The sequence below is a fragment of the Thrips palmi genome, unplaced genomic scaffold, assembly GCF_012932325.1.
Source record: "Thrips palmi isolate BJ-2018 unplaced genomic scaffold, TpBJ-2018v1 HiC_scaffold_5, whole genome shotgun sequence".
Classification (NCBI taxonomy): domain Eukaryota; kingdom Metazoa; phylum Arthropoda; class Insecta; order Thysanoptera; family Thripidae; genus Thrips; species Thrips palmi.
The window spans coordinates 4,490,653-4,511,637 of record NW_023144632.1 but is presented as its reverse complement, the minus strand read 5'-3'; the positions used below and the strand labels follow the sequence as shown (position 1 = coordinate 4,511,637).

General features: G+C 43.6%; 4 protein-coding genes across 8 annotated transcripts in view; 2 read left to right on the top strand and 2 right to left on the bottom strand.

Annotated features, from left to right (window-relative positions):
* Positions 1-984: 984 nt before the first annotated feature.
* LOC117650991 (ankyrin repeat and LEM domain-containing protein 2) lies at positions 985-6,925 on the top strand. Its single transcript, XM_034394671.1, has 15 exons — positions 985-1,440; positions 1,591-1,931; positions 2,012-2,341; positions 2,420-2,572; positions 2,658-2,863; positions 2,937-3,075; positions 3,154-3,467; positions 3,551-3,761; positions 3,856-4,002; positions 4,095-4,304; positions 4,411-4,627; positions 4,723-4,776; positions 4,882-5,011; positions 5,097-5,228; positions 5,309-6,925. Exons 1-15 carry the CDS (start codon positions 1,311-1,313, stop codon positions 5,574-5,576), a joined length of 2,982 nt encoding a protein of 993 aa, XP_034250562.1. The 5' UTR covers positions 985-1,310; the 3' UTR covers positions 5,577-6,925.
* Positions 6,926-9,493: 2,568 nt separating this feature from the next.
* LOC117650997 (nucleolysin TIAR) lies at positions 9,494-11,102 on the bottom strand. Its single transcript, XM_034394680.1, has one exon. The coding sequence runs from the start codon at positions 10,888-10,890 to the stop codon at positions 9,634-9,636; it is 1,257 nt and encodes a 418-aa protein (XP_034250571.1). The 5' UTR covers positions 10,891-11,102; the 3' UTR covers positions 9,494-9,633.
* A 104-nt stretch (positions 11,103-11,206) lies between these two features.
* On the top strand, positions 11,207-14,870 carry LOC117650994 (F-box only protein 9). 3 transcript variants are annotated; one of them, XM_034394678.1, is made up of 9 exons: positions 11,207-11,427; positions 11,769-11,897; positions 11,976-12,125; positions 12,197-12,356; positions 12,447-12,583; positions 12,662-12,828; positions 12,911-13,099; positions 13,185-13,437; positions 13,517-14,870. In XM_034394678.1, the coding sequence occupies exons 2-9, from the start codon at positions 11,814-11,816 to the stop codon at positions 13,703-13,705; spliced, it is 1,329 nt and encodes a 442-aa protein (XP_034250569.1). In that variant the 5' UTR covers positions 11,207-11,427; positions 11,769-11,813; the 3' UTR covers positions 13,706-14,870. The 3 variants fall into 3 exon arrangements, with proteins under 3 accessions (XP_034250569.1, XP_034250567.1, XP_034250568.1); XM_034394676.1 differs by having other exon boundaries at positions 11,208-11,391; XM_034394677.1 differs by having other exon boundaries at positions 11,208-11,423.
* LOC117650992 (long-chain-fatty-acid--CoA ligase 6) overlaps positions 14,867-20,985 on the bottom strand; it is a 27,306-nt gene continuing 21,187 nt past the window's right edge. For all 3 annotated transcript variants that reach the window (XM_034394673.1, XM_034394672.1, XM_034394674.1), the window contains 8 exons: positions 20,859-20,982; positions 20,194-20,463; positions 19,663-19,862; positions 19,319-19,519; positions 18,645-18,779; positions 17,658-18,314; positions 17,389-17,562; positions 14,867-17,301 (listed from right to left, as the gene is read on the bottom strand). In XM_034394673.1, the coding sequence (XP_034250564.1) occupies positions 17,164-17,301; positions 17,389-17,562; positions 17,658-18,314; positions 18,645-18,779; positions 19,319-19,519; positions 19,663-19,862; positions 20,194-20,463; positions 20,859-20,982 (1,899 nt within the window). In that variant the 3' untranslated portion in view covers positions 14,867-17,163. The remainder of the gene's footprint in view (positions 17,302-17,388; positions 17,563-17,657; positions 18,315-18,644; positions 18,780-19,318; positions 19,520-19,662; positions 19,863-20,193; positions 20,464-20,858; positions 20,983-20,985) is intronic.

The window sequence follows — 20,985 nt, the reverse complement described above, 5'->3', positions numbered from 1 at the left end:
GGTTTTGTGTAAAAAAAAATGTTGCGCCAACAAAAAATTTTAGCCAAAGAAATAACAGCTACGTAGCATGTTAGTTGCTACGACAGTAATCTATTATTCCCGTGCGGGGATGTATGAAACAAGGGAGAAACTATCACCCCCACCAACCACCCAGCTGCGTCAAATCAGGAGCGATGGGAAACGGGGATTATGCAAACATGACGAAGACAAGACGTCTCTCCCGCACCCCCAGGCTGCCCCAGGGCTGCCCCAGGGCTGCCCCAGGCTTCCTCGCAACATGACTGTCACATGCAAAGCGGCTCGTCGAAATACTCCCACCCTAGTTCCGTTTGTAAGGAACGCAGCGCTAGTGGTCGCGGCCCTTGCCAAAGGCATCTAAATTGACCTAAATAAAGTGTTTACACGGGGCGCTCCGGAGAGCGACTTCCGTTGGTCGTTCGAAACTACGTCGGCTTACACGCCAGTCCTTCACTGCTCAGTAATTACCAAATTTCATTTAATTCTATTTTTAAGTTTTGTAACTGGGGTCACATTTAAATTTGGAAAAAAAAAGGTAAAAGATTCCGCTGTCCAGACAAAGTACACCGTAAGAAAAATGCACCGTGGCTGGTAGGCTAGAGCCCTATAGGGCCCTTGGGGCACTGAGGACTCGCCATGGAACGCGACGCAACGCGACGCCCGTTGCCGTAGAGTCCGCCACGGTCTGACTCTAAGCTACACTGTTAGAACTTAAGCTATTCTTTACTCCTTCTTTCGGCGCAGTGGTTGTTTGCTGCGCTTGGCTTGTAGAGCCCTATCTTGAAGCGCAGTACAGACTCCATGTCTTGTCCAATCTTCCTGGAAGTCTTGTCTTCCCCGTGAGGAAGAGAAATTCCTCACACTGGGCGGGAGGCAGCTAGCCTCGCGACGGGTCGACGTAGCGTCAGCGTCTGAAATGCAATCCGGATTCTGGGGGCGTTGGACCATCCCCCCACCCCAACGAGATTTGAGGAGGGTTGGGGGTTTGGGGGTTGGCGGTTATTTACGTCGTTTCGTTTGTTGATATGTTTGTGCGTTCTTAGGCCTGAATTAGCTTTGTTTGTCAGAGCACGGTAGCAAGGTACCACCAGCACCAGGCACTTTGACAGTGTCACCAGCACCTCACAAACACAGCTGGGCTTAATTTTGATCATTCTCATTAAATGAATGAGATCCTTGACAATCACTAATGAATGCAACAACAGTTATGCTAGGTTAGATTATACGCACGAACATTTTGGGCTACTGTATGGACCCGTGAAAACATTTGAAGCCGCGACTGTTTGGCTAAAATGGGCGAGCTCAGTGAAAACGACAAGCTGAACCCCAGCATGGGGCTGTCGGGCTCCAAGCCACTTCTTGTTGCTGCACAGGATACTGAAAGATTCTATGGTGTCTACATACCAAACAGTAGCGAAGAAAGTAAGTACGCTGCCGGTAATTTTTGCACGGCAGTGTTTGCCCCCTCAAATTTACTTGTGCTCCAAACTAAAGCTTATTTTGCTCTATGCATTTTTCCATATTGCTCTATCCTATTGCAGTTAAAAAGTATTACATCATTCTTGATTTCAGATTTTTTACACGTCTATGAAGATAAGGTAGAGGCTTTAAAGGTTGTGAAACATCACAAAAAGGCTCGTTTTAAAGCATTCAAACAGCGGTCTGATGCTGTGGCGTTTGCTGTCCATGGAGCAGACTCTGTATCCGCTAGCTCGGAGGAAAATGTGCCTGTTGCACCTAGTGTTTCTCAAAGTGATGCAGAAAAACCAAGTCTTTTCAAGGGTCCAAAACAACAAGACATGGTGCAACTTCGAAGAGCGATTGAGAGTGGTAATTTAGAGTTGGTCTTCAAAACTGTCTGGGACAATCCTCGATTTCTTATTAGTAGTGGAGACACTCCGTCTATTTTACAGGTATTTAAAGGAACTGCACTTCACTCATACTTTTAATTATGTTTTATGATGTTGACTTACTATTGCATCTGAATTTCTAGGAAGGGTCAAGATACAATGCCTTACATGTTGCTGCCAAAAGCAAAAATGCAGCCATGGCTGACCTTATTTTGCAAACTGTAGGAGACCCGGCATTTTCGAAATTGTTGTACGGTGGTGATGAGACTTTGTCCGCTAGTAAAATGGGTTCATCTTCAGAAAGATCTGCCATTCTCGTTGATTTGTATTTAAATACTCCAGACAAAGGCATGCATGAGACCCCTTTGCATTTTGCTGCAAAGTTTGGAGCAATCCATGTTGTTGCAACTTTAGTATCTTATTCACAGTGTGACTGGGAGCCTAAAAATAAATTTGGTCAAAGACCTATTGATGTGCGTATATGGAACCATCTCCTTGTATCAGAGTCAGAGTGTTGATGAACCTCATTTTGTCTGATTTCTTCCCTTTAGATTGTGTGCTCCAGATGTCCTACAGCCAGTGAGCAACTGAAATCAGAGATAGCAACTCTTCTTCAGAATGACTTTTATGTGCCAGTGCTTAGGGCTGAAGATAATTCTTTACCACCTTTGATTGGGACCCCTTATTCACCTAAAGATCCTCCTGTAAGCTTAATCAAAAAGTTAATGAATTTCATCAATTTTTAAAAATTATATCCACTTTATATAGAGTATTTGGAAATGTTCACAGGTATTAAATGAAGATCCTCTCAGTCCTCGTCTAGAGATTCATGCATTTGCAGGACCTATGACTCAGTCCCAAGCTTCTGAATTTCACCGTCAATGGCGAACTCCTCAAAGAGCTAATAATTCAACAAGGGTGCAAAATGTACCTAAAAGTTGCCCGTCTGCGTTTCGGTTGCAGGATACTCACAAAGGGCTGGAGAGAGTTGGCCGGTAAGTTAAGGTAAAACTAATGTTCTTTGATTATATCCAGTTCACAGAAATAAAATTGTTTTCTTCACCACAGTTGTCTTGCACTTGATCATTGTGTTCCGTGGAAGGAATACTGGCCATTCTTGAATACATTTGTTGATTTGACATCCCAGGAAGGCCTAGCTCTTCTAGAGGCACACCTGGCTAAGAGATATCAAACTGTAGCGGATGTGGTAAGTAACTGTCTGTCTCTTTCTCTGTATGGTAAATTTTAGGTGAAAACTGCTTAAAGTATTTTCATTGAATTGCAGCCAACTGACAAACTTAATGAAGGTTCTGTAACTCCATCTTCAACAAATGATTCAGCTGATGTCATTAGAGTAAATCATACTCTAGATGGGACTGATATAGAACCTGAAATTTTGAGTCCAGTCACTCAATTGTGTTCTATGATGAATGCATGCACCATCCTGGATGACTCTGTGGGTTCTGGTCTTGGTCGCGGCTCACCTTTGTCCCTGTCACCCTCTCCCTCGCCCTCCCCCTCATCATCCCCCTCCAATGGCAGCATTCTATCTTCAGGATTCTTTGACTGGCTGAGTAGAAAACGATGTGAAAACAACAAGTGAGGGTGCTTATGTGAATAACTTAATTTATTTGCCCTCCTTTTACTGTTCTGTTTATGAAGGAACTTATTTCTGTTACCAGGACTGCTCCAGAAAATAGTCAAAATGAGTCTATTTTGACAGCTTTATCAAATCCTACAGTCAGTCCCTTTCTTTATGTAGAGAAATCTTTGCAGCTGTTTGCAAAACGAATTGCTGCCAGCTTACACCATACAGTTTCTGGTAACTTTTCCCCACACCACCTCAAGGACTCTATACGAGACGTTCTGAAGCCAGAGATAAAGAGAGTTCAGGTGGGGTTGATGTATTTATTAAAAATTTTGGTGTCCCTGTCAAACAATTTAAATTATGCTGCTGAAAAGTTCATAATGATATTTAAATTTTCAGAGTCTTGTGATAAGTTATATGGAAGATGCTCGCTTTGTAGCTGTTGATTATCATCTCGTACATTCGAGAATTGCAAGTAGTGTTGCTGAGAGACTTGTTGATTTACTGACATGGGAAGAAAGAGAGGTGTTTTACAGTGGCTTGCAGGTGGGCAAGTTTTCTTTAAAAAGTTAAAATGTCATACTGCATGCATAGGGATGGCATAGCATCTTACACCAAATACATTTTATGTTTCCTAGGACATGCTTTCGGGCAAAGGGTTTGATGCAACCCTCTCATCTGATGATGATGATTTAATTACCTCTGCCTCTACTTACCGCCAGCCCAGAGCGTCCAGACAAGCATCTGGTTCAAATAATAAAACTGCCATCCGTTGTGTTATCAGCCAGATGGTGTGGGCATTAGACCAGCTGCAGGGGAGCGGCCCTGATGGAAGAACCACCCTTCCGGTAACATAAACAAACACTTGAATCTTCAATTTAAAAATCTTACCCCAACTAGTGTAACTGATTAAATGTATGGCTTTTACCTTTTTTTTGTGTGTGTGTTTTGCAGCCCCGTCCGCAAGTACGCACTGAGAGTGAGTGTTTAGAAATGTGGTCTGATGCATATCCTTGCTTGTGCTCATGGTTCACACACAACCAAGCAAATTTCTCCAGAGGGTCTCGAAAATCTTCTTCCATGAAACGATCGGCCATGAACACATCTTTGAATGTCTCTGATAGTCATTGTCATAGTGTATCTCGGCGACTGGACTATGCTGATAAAGATGGTGAGTTTAAATTGCAGATTCTTTTGAAATCCACAACTGCGATTGAGATATGTTTTTACAGTGCTTTTGTTTTGTTTTTTTTCAATACATATTAGATATCACCAATGACTGTGAGCATGACCATGCTCGTACAGAATCTCACTCATCAGGTAACACAACAGGTCTACAAGAAATTACAAAAAAAAAGGTCCCTATGGATCAATTTTTTTATTTTTTTTCATGGCTTTAAAAAATTATATTTTTGTTCAATGAAGATGCTGAAGGTGATACTTTTTTCACCCCTCCATCATCTCCGAGAGGCAGTCCGATTCCCCCAGCTTCTGAGTCCAGCAGTGATGATGAAATGGATGTACCTGAAGAGGGCCTACCTGTTTTTATTGAAGGGTGATCACAAAATAATATAGATGGTTAGTAATCGCAGTATGTAGCCCTATGAAGTTTTCTTAACATGTTTTGTTTTCTTTCTAAGGAATGAACCAACTAGAACTGATATAGATGTACTGAACGCAATAAGTTTGTGTAACATCACTCAATTGTCACACCCTCATATTTATCGATGGAGACATGAAGTTTTATTACATCCAGCAGAAGAAAGGAAGAGGTAATTTTCAGCGCCTCCTAAATTGGTAACTATGCAATATTTGAGTTAAGTTAACCACTATTTCTGCATGTTTTATGCAGGTGGCAGACTCGGAGAGCAAGACATCTTAATGAAACACCCCCATCAGGCTCCTTTCCAACTACGTCAAATTGTATTAGCACACCGTTATCTATGAAATTTGAAAGTTCCTCCACACAATCATGGAACCACATCAAAGGGACTTACTCTCCTTATTTATACTGTAGCTCTCCTTCTTCAATAAAAACTGAAGCACCTTCTTCACCGTCATGGCATCGTATAACTGGAATGTATTCTCCTTTGCCTAACAAGACGCTCAAGAGGTCATAACAAGAGCTTGACATCTTCCTAACTATCATCAACGTCATAGATGATTTGTTTCTTTTCTCTTTAGCTTTCAATGGTTTTGGTGCCTTATAAATCCTTCTTTTGATAGAACGTGTGATTTGGCTTTCATTTTTTCCCAATTCTTTTTTAAAATGTACTGATTGCCTGCAGTTATCTGAGCTGGAGAGAAATATAAAGTTAGAATGATATATTATATTTTTTCTACTGTCGATAGGTATATATGATAACATTGATTATGAAACTTATCTTAAGCATTCTTTAAAGTTAACCATTCAATGTAAAATTGTTTTTAGTTACCTGAAGTCTGTCCATTGCCCCTTGTACAAATACTTCTTGTCTCATTTTAATCTGCTCTGTAAAAAGTGTTCAAAACAAAAAAAAATGTTATATTTCATATTTTAAAATATTGAAACCATTGCTGGGACTGCTACTAAATCAGCTTTTTACCAGAGTGGAGTCGCCATAAGGACGTGTACTGTTTGGTTCACCTTCGTGCACATTTTACATTTCCCTCAGATTTCCATCATCTGATCATATGTTTTAAAATTAAAGGCTCGGAGTCTTCTTATTTGAATGCCATTCCTTTGAATTGTGCACAGTATTGACTGTGCTGATACTATCATAGAGGAAATGTTAAATTATTTTATTTTTAATACTAAGAAGTTTCAGTTATGAAGAAACTGTAAAAAGGAATTTCCTCTTCATTCATTATAGGGGTAGTTCTTTATTCATGTGAGCTGTGCAGCAAAAAGATTCTTCCACATCACTTTTAAGCCTTTTCTCCCAATTGAAGTCTGTTGATCACCCTTTCTCATCTTTTTTTTTGTAGCACCTAATCCATGGTTGTGAATGTTTGTATATTTGTTTGTACTTTACTTGCTTTTTAACTAAGTGCAGAGGGAATCAAAATGTCCTCTAGCTGTGATTTGGAGGAAATCTTTCCAATGCTGGAATGTTGGGCACAGGGCCCATTTTACTTTGTGTACTGATGAACTTCCATGAATATTTGGAGCTTCTCATTCGTTTGAATCTTTATTGGTGGTGACATTGGTTCTGTTTTCTCATGATACCAAATATTGCCACCAAGTCTGTTATTTATTGTAATTCTTGTTATATTCTTCTCGCAACTGACTTGCTCTGCAGTAACTCCATTTTGTCATCTTTTATTCTTCTCTGTCAAGAGTATGTTGAAGACTGATCTAACTGCTTCATCAAGAACCATGCCAAGTGTTCCCTGCCAAGTATGTGTGGTGTTTTAATGCTCTTTATACCCTGTGATATTGTAAATATGAAATCTTCATTAAAAGGTGTAAATGAATATTGCCGTAAAATTTGATGCACTTCAAATATTTTGAGTATTTGATACTCACTTCCTGTTGGGCATATGGTAAAAAACAACAAAACTATGTATTATCTGAGAAACTTATTTGATTCCTTTCTTATTCGTTACACTTGGGAATGCGTTGTGTACAATAAGCTACATTGCATCAGATTAGATTTTTAACCAGGTACATTGCTCATTTGCTTATTCTATGCGTTCAATCAAGCCACAACTTACAATGAATACGACTTAACAGTACTATCAGGTCGGAGGTATTTACACTCTGAAATAAGCATTTGTACAAAACAACAGCTGAGGGTAAATCTAAGAATGGAGCTACATCCTGTCCTTCAGAATTAATCTTTTGAAAAAGAAATAAGATAATTGCTTCCTTCATTTGATCTTTATTGAAATAATTGTAACAACTATCAATCATTAACATGTTACTCGAACAATTTTCCTTGGTTACCTCACTGCTAACTTCTGCAGTGTTATGGGCAAAACAAAACTTTCTGGACACACTTTTTGTACAAAAATGTCTAGGGAGAAAACTATCTACAGCTTCGTTGAAGGACAAGCTGGGAGTATACAGGAGTACCTGACTACACACATACAGTTTTATATTAGTTAGATGTTCAGGGGGAAGCAAAACTTACATTCAGTTTGCACACTACCCCAAATATTGTACATTTCAAAATAGTTTTACCAAAGCCACAAGGTCAATTAATAAGTTTGCAATTGATTGACATCTATGGCTTTGATAAATCACGTAGCACAGAGGGATATTTTTGATTTTTTTTTGTTTGTTTTTTTAGTTAATTCTTCAAGGCAAAGCAGGAGGAAAACGTTTGCCTAGAAAGGAGGGGAGAATTTGCGACTCATTGGAAATGTGCAAAATGGCCGTCTCACAACAGAACATGTGATTATTCCTTTTTTTTAAAAATGTACTACATCGGCTTCAGGTTCCTTCCAGGAGGAATGTGCGACTTAGTGATTCACCAGGATCACTGTCCAGTCCACTTAAATAAAATTACAAAAACTATATATATTTATATATATAAAAAGGGATGAGCATAGCACAGCACACCGCTCCTTCCATTCTCTCTCACACACACACTCTCAATAAATAGACTCCAACAAGATGTTGGCTGGTTAACTGCTGGATTCATGATGAGGACAATTACCTACATTGTTCTTCAATACTGCTTGTTACTACAAAATGTCACACAGCCAGCCTTGACATGTGCATTAAAATCAATTTACAACCATTGGCATAACAATAAACAAGAAAGTTCTTACTTTGCAGTTTTGGTCAACTAAAAGGTGCCACATAGAGAGCTTTTCTTATGGGGAAAGATTCTGAACATCCTGGTAGTTAAATGAGTGGTGCAGGTTTTGTTGAGTACAATAATGTAACTCTTGTTGTTAACAAAGGAAATCACTTTACCAGCACTGAATGACTATCAGATTTTGGTATAGAATTAGGCCAAAACAAGGTACCACATTCTTATCTGTGCTCAACACACAGCAAAATAGACTTTGCACTTTTTTCTCCTTTCTTTTTACCAAGTACACCAGAGTACTCAGTGACAAATACATGCTCACCAACCACATCAATAAATAACCTCAGAGGATAACTTACAAAATGGAATAGGAGACCAGAAACTTACTATATCTTAGACAATAGCGCCCCAATCAACAAAAGCATGGTAACCATCATAAGATTTTCATCACATATCGGCTGATAGTGGCCATAAGCTTTAGGTCAATGCCAACTTGTGCTCCAGTTTATCACTTAACAACATAAACAAATCTTTTAAAATATTGATGTTTTGAAATGGGGAGGGGAAAAAAGTCACTTGTATAAAGAAAACAATAAAAAAAAATCCGCACCATTTAGAAAAAAAATAAATTTAAAATTGCAGCAAGCTTACCTGTTTTTCTTAGCACTACAATCCTTTCAAGTGGTAACTTTAACAACCCCACATAAGGAACCAGCTACTTGGGAAGACATATTTCTATACTTCACTAATAGCACTCATCCAAGAAATGAAATACAACAGCAGTCTTGAAAGGGCAGACTATCCAGTTGTCCCTTTATCAGGAGTGGACAATCTAATTGACATGTTGTTAAACTGTTGGAGCGACATCTTTGTACGGCAAACACTGCGCCCCGCACCGTGCTACATGCACAAAATTTTCAGCCGTTCCCGCTACAATTTCCTTTATTCGACACAAATATATAATAACATTACTTTTGGATTAAAAAGACTAATCCGTTGTGACATTATTTTGTATTCAATTTTCAAAGCTTATTGCTTTCTAAATGAGACACATAATATTTTCTCTCCACTACAAAACTGTCATCATACTTCTGAGGAACAATTTGAAATGACAACCATAGAAAATGTCCACCAATTTTTTTTCAGTTGCCAACTGATCACAAAATACACATAACTACAAAAATGCAAAAAGAAAATTAAATAAAAACTTCAACAATAATAATAGTCCAAAATTACAAGTTCAAATCACTGTTACATGGGCAGGGGTGAACCAATATACAATCCAAAAAACTGACTATATAATCAGTCAAGCTATCAATATGACAGCCTATCATTCGTTTATAATAATTTACCATGGATAAAGACCCACAGTAGCCAATCCTGAGATTATTTTCACACCTCACGAAGAGGCATTTCTTTATCCAATCTGTTTGCTTCACTGAGGCGTTGGGAATTGTTGCATGGCATACATCATTGCTGGTGGCTGGAGTGGAGCTTGCCCTGCCATTACTTGCTGACTTGTCACCGCTGCTGCGGCTGCGGCGGCTGTGGGTTGCGCTTGCATGGCCTGCCAAGGTACTTGCAAACCCATTCTCTGAACATAGGCCTGAGGATAACTGAACTGGCCATAAGTAGCAGTATAGCTGGGCTGCATGCTCTGTAGATACTGACTGCCAGCCGCTGCAGGATAAGATTGGGGATACCAATAACCCATTTGTTGTCCATACGCATAAGGGTATTGACCTGCAGCTGCTGCAGCTGTTTGAGTTTGAGGCTGCGGCGTTTGCGGTTGAGCAGCTTGTGGCTGGGCCGTGGGTTGAGCTCCTGGCTGTGGAGGGTTGTTGGGATCTCCAGACTCCTTGCCCCAAAAGCATTTCACAGTCTGGCCATTAATTTCAGTATTGTGAATAGCTTCAATGGCATGTGTGGCAGCTTCTTTGGTAGCAAATCGGATAAAGGCATAACCTTTGTCCTTAAACACCCGTATATCTTGAATTGTGCCGAATGGAGTAAAGGTTTTCTGGATTATTTCATCACTAATACCATTAGTAAATCCTCCACAGTAAACCGTGCAATTAGTAGGACTTGACTGATTATAGACTTCATCATAAGATGCTGGTTTGCCAGAACCAGGATGTCGAGGTCTTTCATTTCGTGGAGGTGGTGGTTTTCTAGTCGACCAATTAGTACGAATACTGCGGCTTCCAAGCCACTGGCCATTCATAGCTTGTATAGCACTTTCAGCCTCGGCCTTCTTCACAAATGACACAAATGCATAACCCTTTGACTTGAGGGTCTGAGGGTCTCTAACAATTCTGCAGTTGGAAATTTCACCAAATGGTGCAAAAGCTTCACGAAGTGTCTGAGTCTCGATCTCGGGACTCAAATCGCCGACGAATATGTGGTGATGATTGCTGGTATCTTGTTTGGGCTGGTTGCCGGGAGAGGTGGCCCAATTTACCTTGATCTCCTTGTCCAAGAACAGCCGCTTGTTCATCACGGCCAGCGCCGTGGCGGCCGCTTGATGGTTGGTGAACTCCACAAAAGCGTAAGGATCATTGCCTTGCTCGCGAATAATCTTGCAACCTTTCACAGGCCCGATTTGGCAAAATAAAGTACATAGAAGATCCTCTGACACAGACGTGTGCAAGTTCCCGACGTACAAGGTTTTAGGCTGACTTTCGTCCGTCATGTTGGAGGTCCAAAACTGAGGACCCGGCCGTCAGAAAACACCACAATTTCCGTCGGCAAACACCTTTTCACTCTAGGTTAAGTATAACACTACACTGGCCTAAAAATGCTACCTTGCTTTAACAACGAAATGAACGGAACGCTTCACTTGTTGTCTGTTTGGTGGGTGCGTTCAGTCGTTCATGTTCGTGTTCATGAAGCAAAGTCGGGTAACGTCACAACTTGGTCTGCACGCCAATGTCGCAAGAAGAAGTAAAGAAGAAAATGACAGAATGGCCGAAAACCACTTCTCCACATGACAGAAGGCGGCGTATCGACGAAAAAATAAACTTTAACACCAAGTAACACAAGTAACACCCATGATTTTCTGAAATTCTTCCTCTTAGACACTTAGTCCAAGGAAGATGTCAGCAAAGATTGTTGAATGTGGTGTTACCATTTTCTGCTATTCTTGGCGTGATTGCTCTATGTTGACTTAAAAAGACCATCCACTCGTAAAATGGCAAGTTAAATTCCTATAGTGAACTCATCATCGTAAGTATGTTATCTTCCTACTATGAAATCTGTGGGTTGAGGGGTAACTGCTGTATGCCTAGGCACAGAGCCTAAATTTATTGACTCTTACACACAGCTCCTCTTAGGAAGTGCATAGACATGTCATCCAATGTCATTAAAGCAGTAGAAATGTTGCCACTGTCAGTTCATCTAAGGTTAAGTGTTTATGAACAGTGGCCGCAAGCTTCTAAATTTGTTTTGTCGGTTGTTAATAATTGACAGCTGAGCGCACACTACAACATAAAAAAGGGAATTTGTTCCAGTACCCCTTAAAAAATTTGTCAGTGAATTGTCTAACAAGTTGGATGCTGTTACTTGCCACAGTTCTCCAAAAGAAGAGTTTGCTCCTCAGGCTCTGGAAACAACAGCATGGATGACAGACACCAGGGCATGGGTGATGGTTTGGAGGGTGAAGAGCAAGATCAACCGGAGCCCTCATCTTCTCCTTCTCATGTATGAAACTGTAAACCTCATGAATTTTAGTGACGTAAGTTATTAATTTGTTTCATCGTGGCCCTTGATGTTTTCTAGGAATCAGAAGCTTTAGACAATTTATCAAGTTTCCGGGAGCAGTGGCACAAAGAATTGAAAAGTGGTCCCGAACAGGTGCCTCACCATCAAGCTCCAAGAAGAGACAACAGTCAGAAACTTGAAGACTTAGAAGAAACTGTTGAAGAAAAAGTATTAAAATTCACTCTTACTCAATTACTCTGGCCATAAACATAATCTAACAGAAGTTGTTTGTCTTGTAGGCTCGATCTATGTTCTTAAAAGGCGTTCAACATGAGCAGGATGGAAAACTGTATGAAGCTGTCAAGTTCTACAGGCAGGCTGTCCAACTTGTCCCTGATATTGAATTTCGTCTGTATGAAGCTTCCAAGGCCAGAGCTCAACAAGCTCAGCCAGTAGAAGGTAATTTTGTATTTCTTACTAAGATCAGATTATATTTTACAGTTAATTGTGGTTGTAGTGTCTAATCTTAACCTTTCCTTTTTGTCAAAGTTAATTTAGAATCACTGTCTCTTGAAGAAACTGCAGCTGAACCTGCTTCAGTTGATGAAGAGGATGATATGATGATTCGCCTTCAACGTCTTTACATGAAAAATCCAATTATATGTCAGCCTGATCAGCCCATTAATGTGAGAGTCGAGATCATACATAGAAAACGGTCAGTCTTAGATGTCTCTTGTTAATACCAATAATACTATGTTTTCCAGGGTGCTCACATATCTTCATTGCCAATGGAAATAATATTGTACATCATGAAGTGGGTTGTTTCCTCAGAAATGGATCTGCGTGTTTTGGAACAATCGTGTTCAGCAGTTAGCAGAGGGTTTTACCTTGCTGCACGCGATCCAGAGATTTGGAGGCTTGCTTGTATTAGGTAAAAAGAGCACGCTTATCATCATTGTCTAGCTTTAATCATGTTTATAAAATCTATTTTGTATTTTAACATTTTTTTGCAGAATTTGGGGTGTTCATTGTGGAGGCTTGAGCAACTTTGATTCATGGCGTCAGATGTACATTCAAAGACCTCACATTCACTTTCATGGTTGTTACATCAGTAAGACTTCCTACCTGCGAGCAGGAGAAAACAGTTTTCAAGACCAATTTTACCAACCATGGCATGTGGTGGAATATTTTCGATATCTTAGGTTTGTGTTCATGTTCTCTGATTTGCTAAGTCATATTCCTCTCGACATGGTGTAATGTAGTGTGCAATCTTATTTTTCCTGTTAGATTTTTCTCTGAAGGATCTGTATTGATGCTGACCACACCAGATGACCCATCAATTAGTCTGAAGGAATTAAAGCACCGCCAGCCCCGAAACTCTTCTGTGTTGCACGGCCATTTCAGATTACATGATGATCATGTTATAATTGTATTGAAAAGACAAGCTGATAAGACTAGCGGAAACAATAATAAAAACCGCAGTAAGAAGCGTAGAGATTCCACTTTGTGGTCTGAACCAAGTGAACAAACTTTTCATTTGGTTAGTGACTTATCTTCAGCAATAGATTTCTCCAGAATACTTTTGAGAAAATTTCTAATTTTTATTTTACATGTTGTAGGAGTTGCAGATCACTTCTTCTCGCTCACATCACCATTCCCAACTTCAGTGGCAACAGTACTCCATCGTTACTCGGCGTGGTGCCACAGAAAGTACAACAAACTTTGATCTAATTGGTGGCCGATTTCGACCCTTCCATTTCTCAAGAGTAAAGAGCTACACAACTGAATCAGAAAATGTATTTCAGTGATGCGGAGTCCTTGCCATTGAAGCATTAGAGATATGAACCTTTATTGCTACTCCCCAGATTAAATATGACAATCGAAAGTCTCATAGAAGAAAAAGGTTGCAGAACAAAACTCTTGCGAGGCTGACATCATTTTCATGGTTCATCTGCCATAAATTTTCTTTGGTTGATTTTCTTTAATTTCTTAATTTTTTCAGTTCGGGTAATTTTGGGGCACAGGGACTAATGAGGCAGCTGTTTGTTGGGCATGGTTTGACATTTTAGAACTTATGTGGTGTTTTGATTGTAAAAATAACATTTGGAATGGTATGATTGCTGAAATGTCGTATCTTTTCCAGGAAACAGCTGTTTCATTTTCACCCCATGTCTCAAAATTACCCCAACTGACCCTACTTAAAAATATTTTTGGCCACCATGTAAAACAGAACAGCCTCATGTATGAGTCTCAATATTTTCTACTGTGGATTTTCTTGTGAGTACCAACAGTTCTTAACAATTAAAGTTTCTTCGAAGAGAAAGAAATTAAAAAAAAAAAGTTTATGTGAGCAACGGTGAGCACCAACAGCTCTAAAAAAAATTATAGGTTTTTGTTGTTGTTGTTGTTGTTATTGTTGTTTTTGTTTTTAAGAAGGAACAAAAGAAGGTTAAGACTATTGAGAATATTGGAAGGTGAACAAGGGTTTATGGACTTCTAAGTTACTTTGGTTATCAAAGCAAATCTTAGTTTTTGCTTTTTGCATATCAGAACTCCTCAAATTGTGTTGGCTTGGACACAAATGTGATGTGATAATATGAGTGGTAAATATATGGAAGTATGAATGGCTGTTACTTCAATGTTCTAGGACATAATTGAAAGTAAGGGAAAACTTCTTTCTCGTTTCTTGTTTTTTCTGTTTTCTTTCTTCAAATTCTCTGGAAGATGTGTGTCTTAACTATTATTGAACTATAATGGTCCAACTGCACGCTTTCTTTTTCTTCTTACTTAATTTTTCTAATAGTTCCTCTGTGGTTCCCAGAGACTTCACTCTGGCAAAAAAATGTTTTCTCATGTATAGTTTTTACCATTTTACTGTTTTAATCTGTATCTGTGTTCGTTCCGCTGGCTGATTTTGAATCAAGTATGTTTTGGGAACTATTTTCTCACTAACTAAACCATCCATCAAGTGTGTACAATTGAATGCCTTTATTGGTTTCATTTTTATTACAAATATTTTCCTATAAAGCTTGTCAGACCTTATTTGAAAACATTAGATATATTTTGATTCTATTTTTTCTTGTGTGTTCAAGAAAGTGAAAGAGAGCAAATACAAAAAGAACTAAGTAACAACTCTACCTATACTTTACATATACCCTGTCCACTCTCATCAACAAACCCAACTGAGGTGAAGGTCGGCCGTCTGCCTAAATTCCCGGAATATTTATAGCTGGTTACTTTCTCCAATTTATCATCTTTTCATAACATTTGATGGCCATTTCAAAGGAATCTGCTAATTGTTGGAATTTAGGGGGGAATGTATTCCTGTAACACATTTTGACAGTTATACATTACATGTCCTGTGGACGGTTTGTTGTTGATTTGTCTTCAATCGCTCTCCCAGCCTGCAAGGTGGTGCCAAGAGTAAAGTGTGTGCCGAAAAACTGGTTAAATGGTTACTAATAATTCTCATTAAATAGCTCAGGTTTTTTTTGTTTTTGTTTTTTTTGTACAAGCAAAGAAAATGTGCTACCTATTGCACATTATTGGCAATCACTTGATGCATATTCAGAGCACATTTTTGAAATAGGCTACACAATTGTAACCATCTTGCTGACTGGGCTATCACTACCAATTGACAAGATTTAAGCTAGAAGCACCATGACCTACTGATTAGGATTGTTCTTTTTTAAATAGTTACTATTGGAGGGTCATGCACTATGAACAACTAAGTTCATGTAACTGGAAACTTTTTCTGGAGCACACTTTTCCCTCAGTTCGTATGATATTGGTCCCCTCTCAATAGTTCTATGGTATGAATGGTAATTTGAATAGCTAAAAGGCACTTCACTTTTTCAAACAAATGTCCATAAGAGGTAGAAGAATTAGAATAACGAGCTTTTCCTATCCCATAGAAATTATTGTCTGTCAAAAAAGACATTGCTTTAACTGTTCAAAACTAAAGCAATTTTATGTGACAATATTTTCCATGGAGAGTTACTAGGAATTTTACTTTACTCAACTGTGCAACGATTTGTTGCTTGCAGTAAAGAAATGTCCAAATGAAATCAGTTAGTAGAAAACTGAGACTACATGTGTCCAGGATCCGTAAACTGCAATATGATATTGATCTCAAATTTATTAAAGAGAGAAATTTATGGGAAGTGACAAAAAAAACTGATGGTGCAATCCATGAATACGACAGTGAATCATTGCTGGGGTAAACCAGTTGTTCAATCGCACTGATGAGCTCCTACTGTCTGATAAGTGCTTTACAAGTAAAATACAGTTGTTGCTTTTTTTAATAATTTGTGGTAGACTTGTAAATATGACTTATGAGGTCATACGTATGTGGTGATGAGACACTAGTCATCAAACATCCACTCAAACTTTGCCATAGGGAGGTATGTGTATTTATATCTTTATTATGTGAATTGCTCTTGCACAATTGGGAGCAATTCTTTCTAAGTCATACAAACCTGCCAAAGTTGGAACAGAAAGTATGACGCTTCAACTATTTCTGTGGATTCTGTCTACTCGAAGTAGGCACAAATCACGGGAAAACTGAAATGTAATAAACCCTAACTTTGAGCCCCAAAAGTTTGTTATGGGCGTTTTAGCCAAAAAAATACCCTGCTCCTAATCTCAAACTGTCAAACATGTACCTCAAAGGTGCAGTGCTTTTTAACATGATATATTTTCAAAAACAATTGACTGGGCTCACCACGCTTAGTAAAAAGTCTCTAGAGATCTATACCTCCAACTAAAAATTTCATCCAAAACCATACATTTTAATCTCAAATATCTAAATGATGGCTGCTTGATGTCACACAAATATTGCTTTTATATCAGTTGATATCACGGTCCTATAAAACACAGACCTTTACAAGCCAAAAACATGCGGAGCGTGGAACTTTTTAAAAATAGGTTTCCGCAGTTCTTAGCAATAGGTCCATGTGGATGACAGCCCTGGACCTATCTTCACAGCTGTCCAGTGCGTAGTCTACGCAGTCCGCAGCACAATGTTTATGGTCACTGAGTGTCAATCACACATTGACTTGGCGTCGCCGCGTCGCCGCATCGCGCCAAGGGCTGAAGGTTCGCCGGGCGGGTCCAGAGCCGGCGGGCACTGCTTGAGCACTGCAGGCGAGTTCATCTCCCCTGGGGCCAAACCCCAGGGCCAGCCCCACCGGCCGGCTTGCCTCGTCTCGCCTCATCTCGTCAGTCTAGGAACAAGGGGCTTCCGTCCGCCCCCAGTGCAGGCCGCTCAGGCCAGCTTGACGTACATGTCCTCTATCTGGGGCTTGAAGTACGCCTTGAGCTGCGGCCGCTTCGACTTGAGGGTCGGCGTGAGCAGGTGGTTCTGGACCGAGAAGGGGTCCGGATGCAGGTAGATGTCCTTGACCTGGAGGCGCGCGCACAGGGAAGACCAGCCGAGTTAGAGCGAGTTGAACGAGCCCCGCCCACCCCGTTGGGAAAACACTTTACTCACCTGTTCGTAATACTTGAGCCCGGCCTCCCTGCCCCAGGACAGCATGTCCTCCAGGATGAGCTGCTTGACCTGCGAGTTGTTGCACAGCACGGACAGGGTGCCCGCGATGTTGTTTTCTGTGGCCCAGCACTTGATGACGTCCACGTCGGGGACCACCACGGCCACCACGCACGACTGCAACACAGGACAGGGTTGAGCTTACTTTCCGGAGGGCCCGAGCGGCAACGCACCTAGCGTCGCCAGGCACCGAGCCAGGCAACCTAACCCACCTTGAGGGACTCGCCGTGCACGAACACCTGGTGCACGTACTGGCTGCGCGCGTACACCATCTCGATCTTGTCCGGCACGATGTACTCGCCCTGGCTCAGCTTGAAGATGTGCTTCTTGCGGTCGATGATCTTGAGCGTGCCGTTGGGCAGCCACATGCCGATGTCCCCCGTGTGGTGCCAGCCCTGGTTGTCCTTGACCTCGGCCGTCTGCTCGGGGTTCTTGAAGTAGCCCTGGAACACGTTGGTGCCCTTGACGCAGACCTCGCCCTGCCCGTTGGCCGCCATGTACTCCATCTCGGGCACGTCCACCAGCTTGACGCAGCAGCAGGCCACGGGGGGGCCGACGTGCTCGGGCACGTGGTCGCCCTGCACGGTGAGGGTGATGGGCGCGGTGCACTCGGTCTGGCCGTAGCCCTCCATCACGAGGCAGCCGGCCGCGCATCGGATGAAGCTCAGCACGGAGCCCGAGATGGGCGCCGACCCCACCACCATGAGGCGCACGCGGCCGCCCAGGGCGTCCTGCACCTTGCGGAACACCAGCACGTCCCAGAACGAGTTGTTGCGCAGGATGCCGCGCCGGATCTCGCCCTCCTTGGCCGACAGCGCCAGCGACAGCGTGAGCCGCTTGAGGAAGGAGCTGGACGCCTCCGCCATCACCTGTAACAACAAGCAGGGCGCCGTCAGGGATGCCGTCGGGGATGCCATCAGGGATGCCGTCAGGGATGCCGTCGGGGGATGCCGTCGGGGGATGCCGTCGGGGATGCCGTCGGGATGCCGTCAGGGATGCCGTCGGGGGATGCCGTCAGGGATGCCGTCAGGGATGCCGTCGGGGATGCCGTCGGGATGCCGTCAGGGATGCCGTCGGGGGATGCCGTCGGGGGATGCCGCCGGGGATGCCGTCGGGATGCCGTCAGGGATGCCGTCGGGGGATGCCGTCAGGGGATGCAACCCTCAAGTACTAGCGCCGAGCCTCATCGCCTCGCCTACCTTGTCGTAGATGCGATTCAGCACCCTGGGCACGGCCGGCATCACGGTTGGCCGCAGGGCTTTGAAGTCGTCCGTCAGCCGGTGCATGTCTCCGGTGAAGAAGCCCACGGCGCCGCCCGCCGAGTACATGGCGTTCTGGAGCACGCAAACACGCGCCAACCATAAGAGGGTTGCCGTCAGCGGCGGGAAGTGGCGCATAGTGGGCCAGAACATCGGCGTCGTCGGTCAAAACTCTAGACGCGTGTTCATCTCCAGAGTCGCCAGGCGGGACTCGAACCGAACGTGTGACCCCACCAATGGATTTCTTGTTCGGAGAGCAATCCATTGGTGGGATCGCACATTCGGTTCGAGTCCCATTTAGTGACTTTGGAGCTCAAAACGCGTCCGGAATTTTGAGCGCCTCCGCCGGTCTTCTGGTAAATCCACTGTGCGGCGTCTTGCCGTTCACTGAGAATCCAAACGCTATGAGTATAGCGTCAATTGGTGCAATACAAAAGCATTGCACATGAAATGCAATGCCTCCCCATTCCCATGCATTAGCATAGGGCATTTTCGGGATGCATTGCACGTAAGGTGCAATATGGCTGAGGCATTGCACGTATGGTGCGATATCTCAGCTGTATTGCACCATACGTGCTATACGCATAGCGTTTGGAATCTCAGTGTTGGCCTACCTGGCAGCACCGCTCCAGCATGTGGGCCAGCGGCAGGTACGAGATGAGCACGTCGGTGGCGTTGGGGCGCTGGTCACCCATCTGCATCATGACGGCGCTCATGGACGCCACCACGTTCTCGTGCGAGAGCATGACGCCCTTGGGGTTGCCCGTGGTCCCCGACGTGTAGCACACCGTGCACAGGTCGTCTTTGCTGGGCGGCTGCAACACACAGGGGCACAGGGGTGGGGTCAGGCGGACTCCTTCCGACGGTCTTTTTCGTCGCTCTGTCTCTCTCCGCCCTCGCAAGAGGACCTCCCGTGCGTGCGAGAAAGGCAGAGCGAGAGCAGGGAGAGCCACCGTACCACTTCGGGGTGGCCCTTGGCGGCGCCCATCTTCTCCACGTCGTCCAGCGTCAGGATGTCCACGAATCTGTTCTTGGCGCGCGTCATGGTGGCGGGCTTGACGGCCTTGATGACGACGATCTTCTTGAGGCACCGCGGCGCCTTCTCGAGCAGCAGGTTGGCCTTGTTGTCGTCCTCGCACACCACCACGCTGATTTCGGCTGCAACATGCCAACTCCTTAATGGAACAGTCAAGAACGAAAGCCGGGACGGCGCCGGGACTGCACTATGTGCCGGAGAGACTCGAGCCGAACGAGTCACTCCACCAATGGATTGCTCTTCGAACGAGGAATCCATTTGTGGGGTCAGACGTTCGGTTCGAGTTCTGTTGAGCGGCTCCGGAACTCAAAACGCGTCTAGAGGTTTGTCCACCTCCACCGGTCTTCTGGCACACTTTGCAGCGAGTAGGCAAAAAGCGCTACTTTAGGCCAACTTTGGATGGATCCACCATCAGCCGTGGGCTCTGGACAGTGCAGAAGTGCAGCCACTCACCTTCCTTGATGATGAAGGCGGTCGCGTCGGGGCCCAGGGTGTCATACAGCGGCACCAGCACCATGGAGTACGTGTAGGCGGCCTGCTCGGTCAGCACCCACTCGGGGCAGTTGACGGAGTAGATGCCGACGAAGGACTTGGCGCCCGGCGCCAGGCCGAGGGTCACCAGGCCCGAGCCGAGGTTCTTGGCCCGGAGGAGGGCCTCGTTGTAGTGCAGCCACTGGTAAGGCTTGGTGGGCGTCTCCCGCCAGCCCAGGCAGGGACCGTTGTCTGCGAGAGCAAGGCGACAGTGATGAGGGCGAGGAGCGCAGCGGCTGTCCGTTCCGAACTGCGCTTTCTCTGTCTCTCTCGCACCCAGGGTGTAGTGCGTAGGGGTGCGAGAGAGGGCGCTGTGTCCGGAATGAGCCCACCGCACAGATCGCACAGTGGGCCAGAGGACCGGTGGAGACGGCCAAAACTCTAGACGCGTTTTGAGCTCCAGAGTCGCTAAACAGGACTCGAACCCACACCAATGGATTCCTCGTTCGGAGAGCAATCCATTGGTGGGGTCGCACGTTCGATTCGAGTCCTATATAGCGACTCTGGAGCTCAAAACGCGTCCAGAGCTTCAGCCGTCTCCACCGGTCTTCTGGCCCACTGTGCGCCGCCGTCGGCCCGATACTCACTCGACTCTTTGGCGCCGCGGCGGAAGGTGTCGTACAGCGTCCTGGCGTCCGAGTGCAGGAAGCTGACGAACTTGCCCTCCCGTGCCTCTTTGTAGAACTTGGAGACTCGCACCATGTCAGGGCCCTG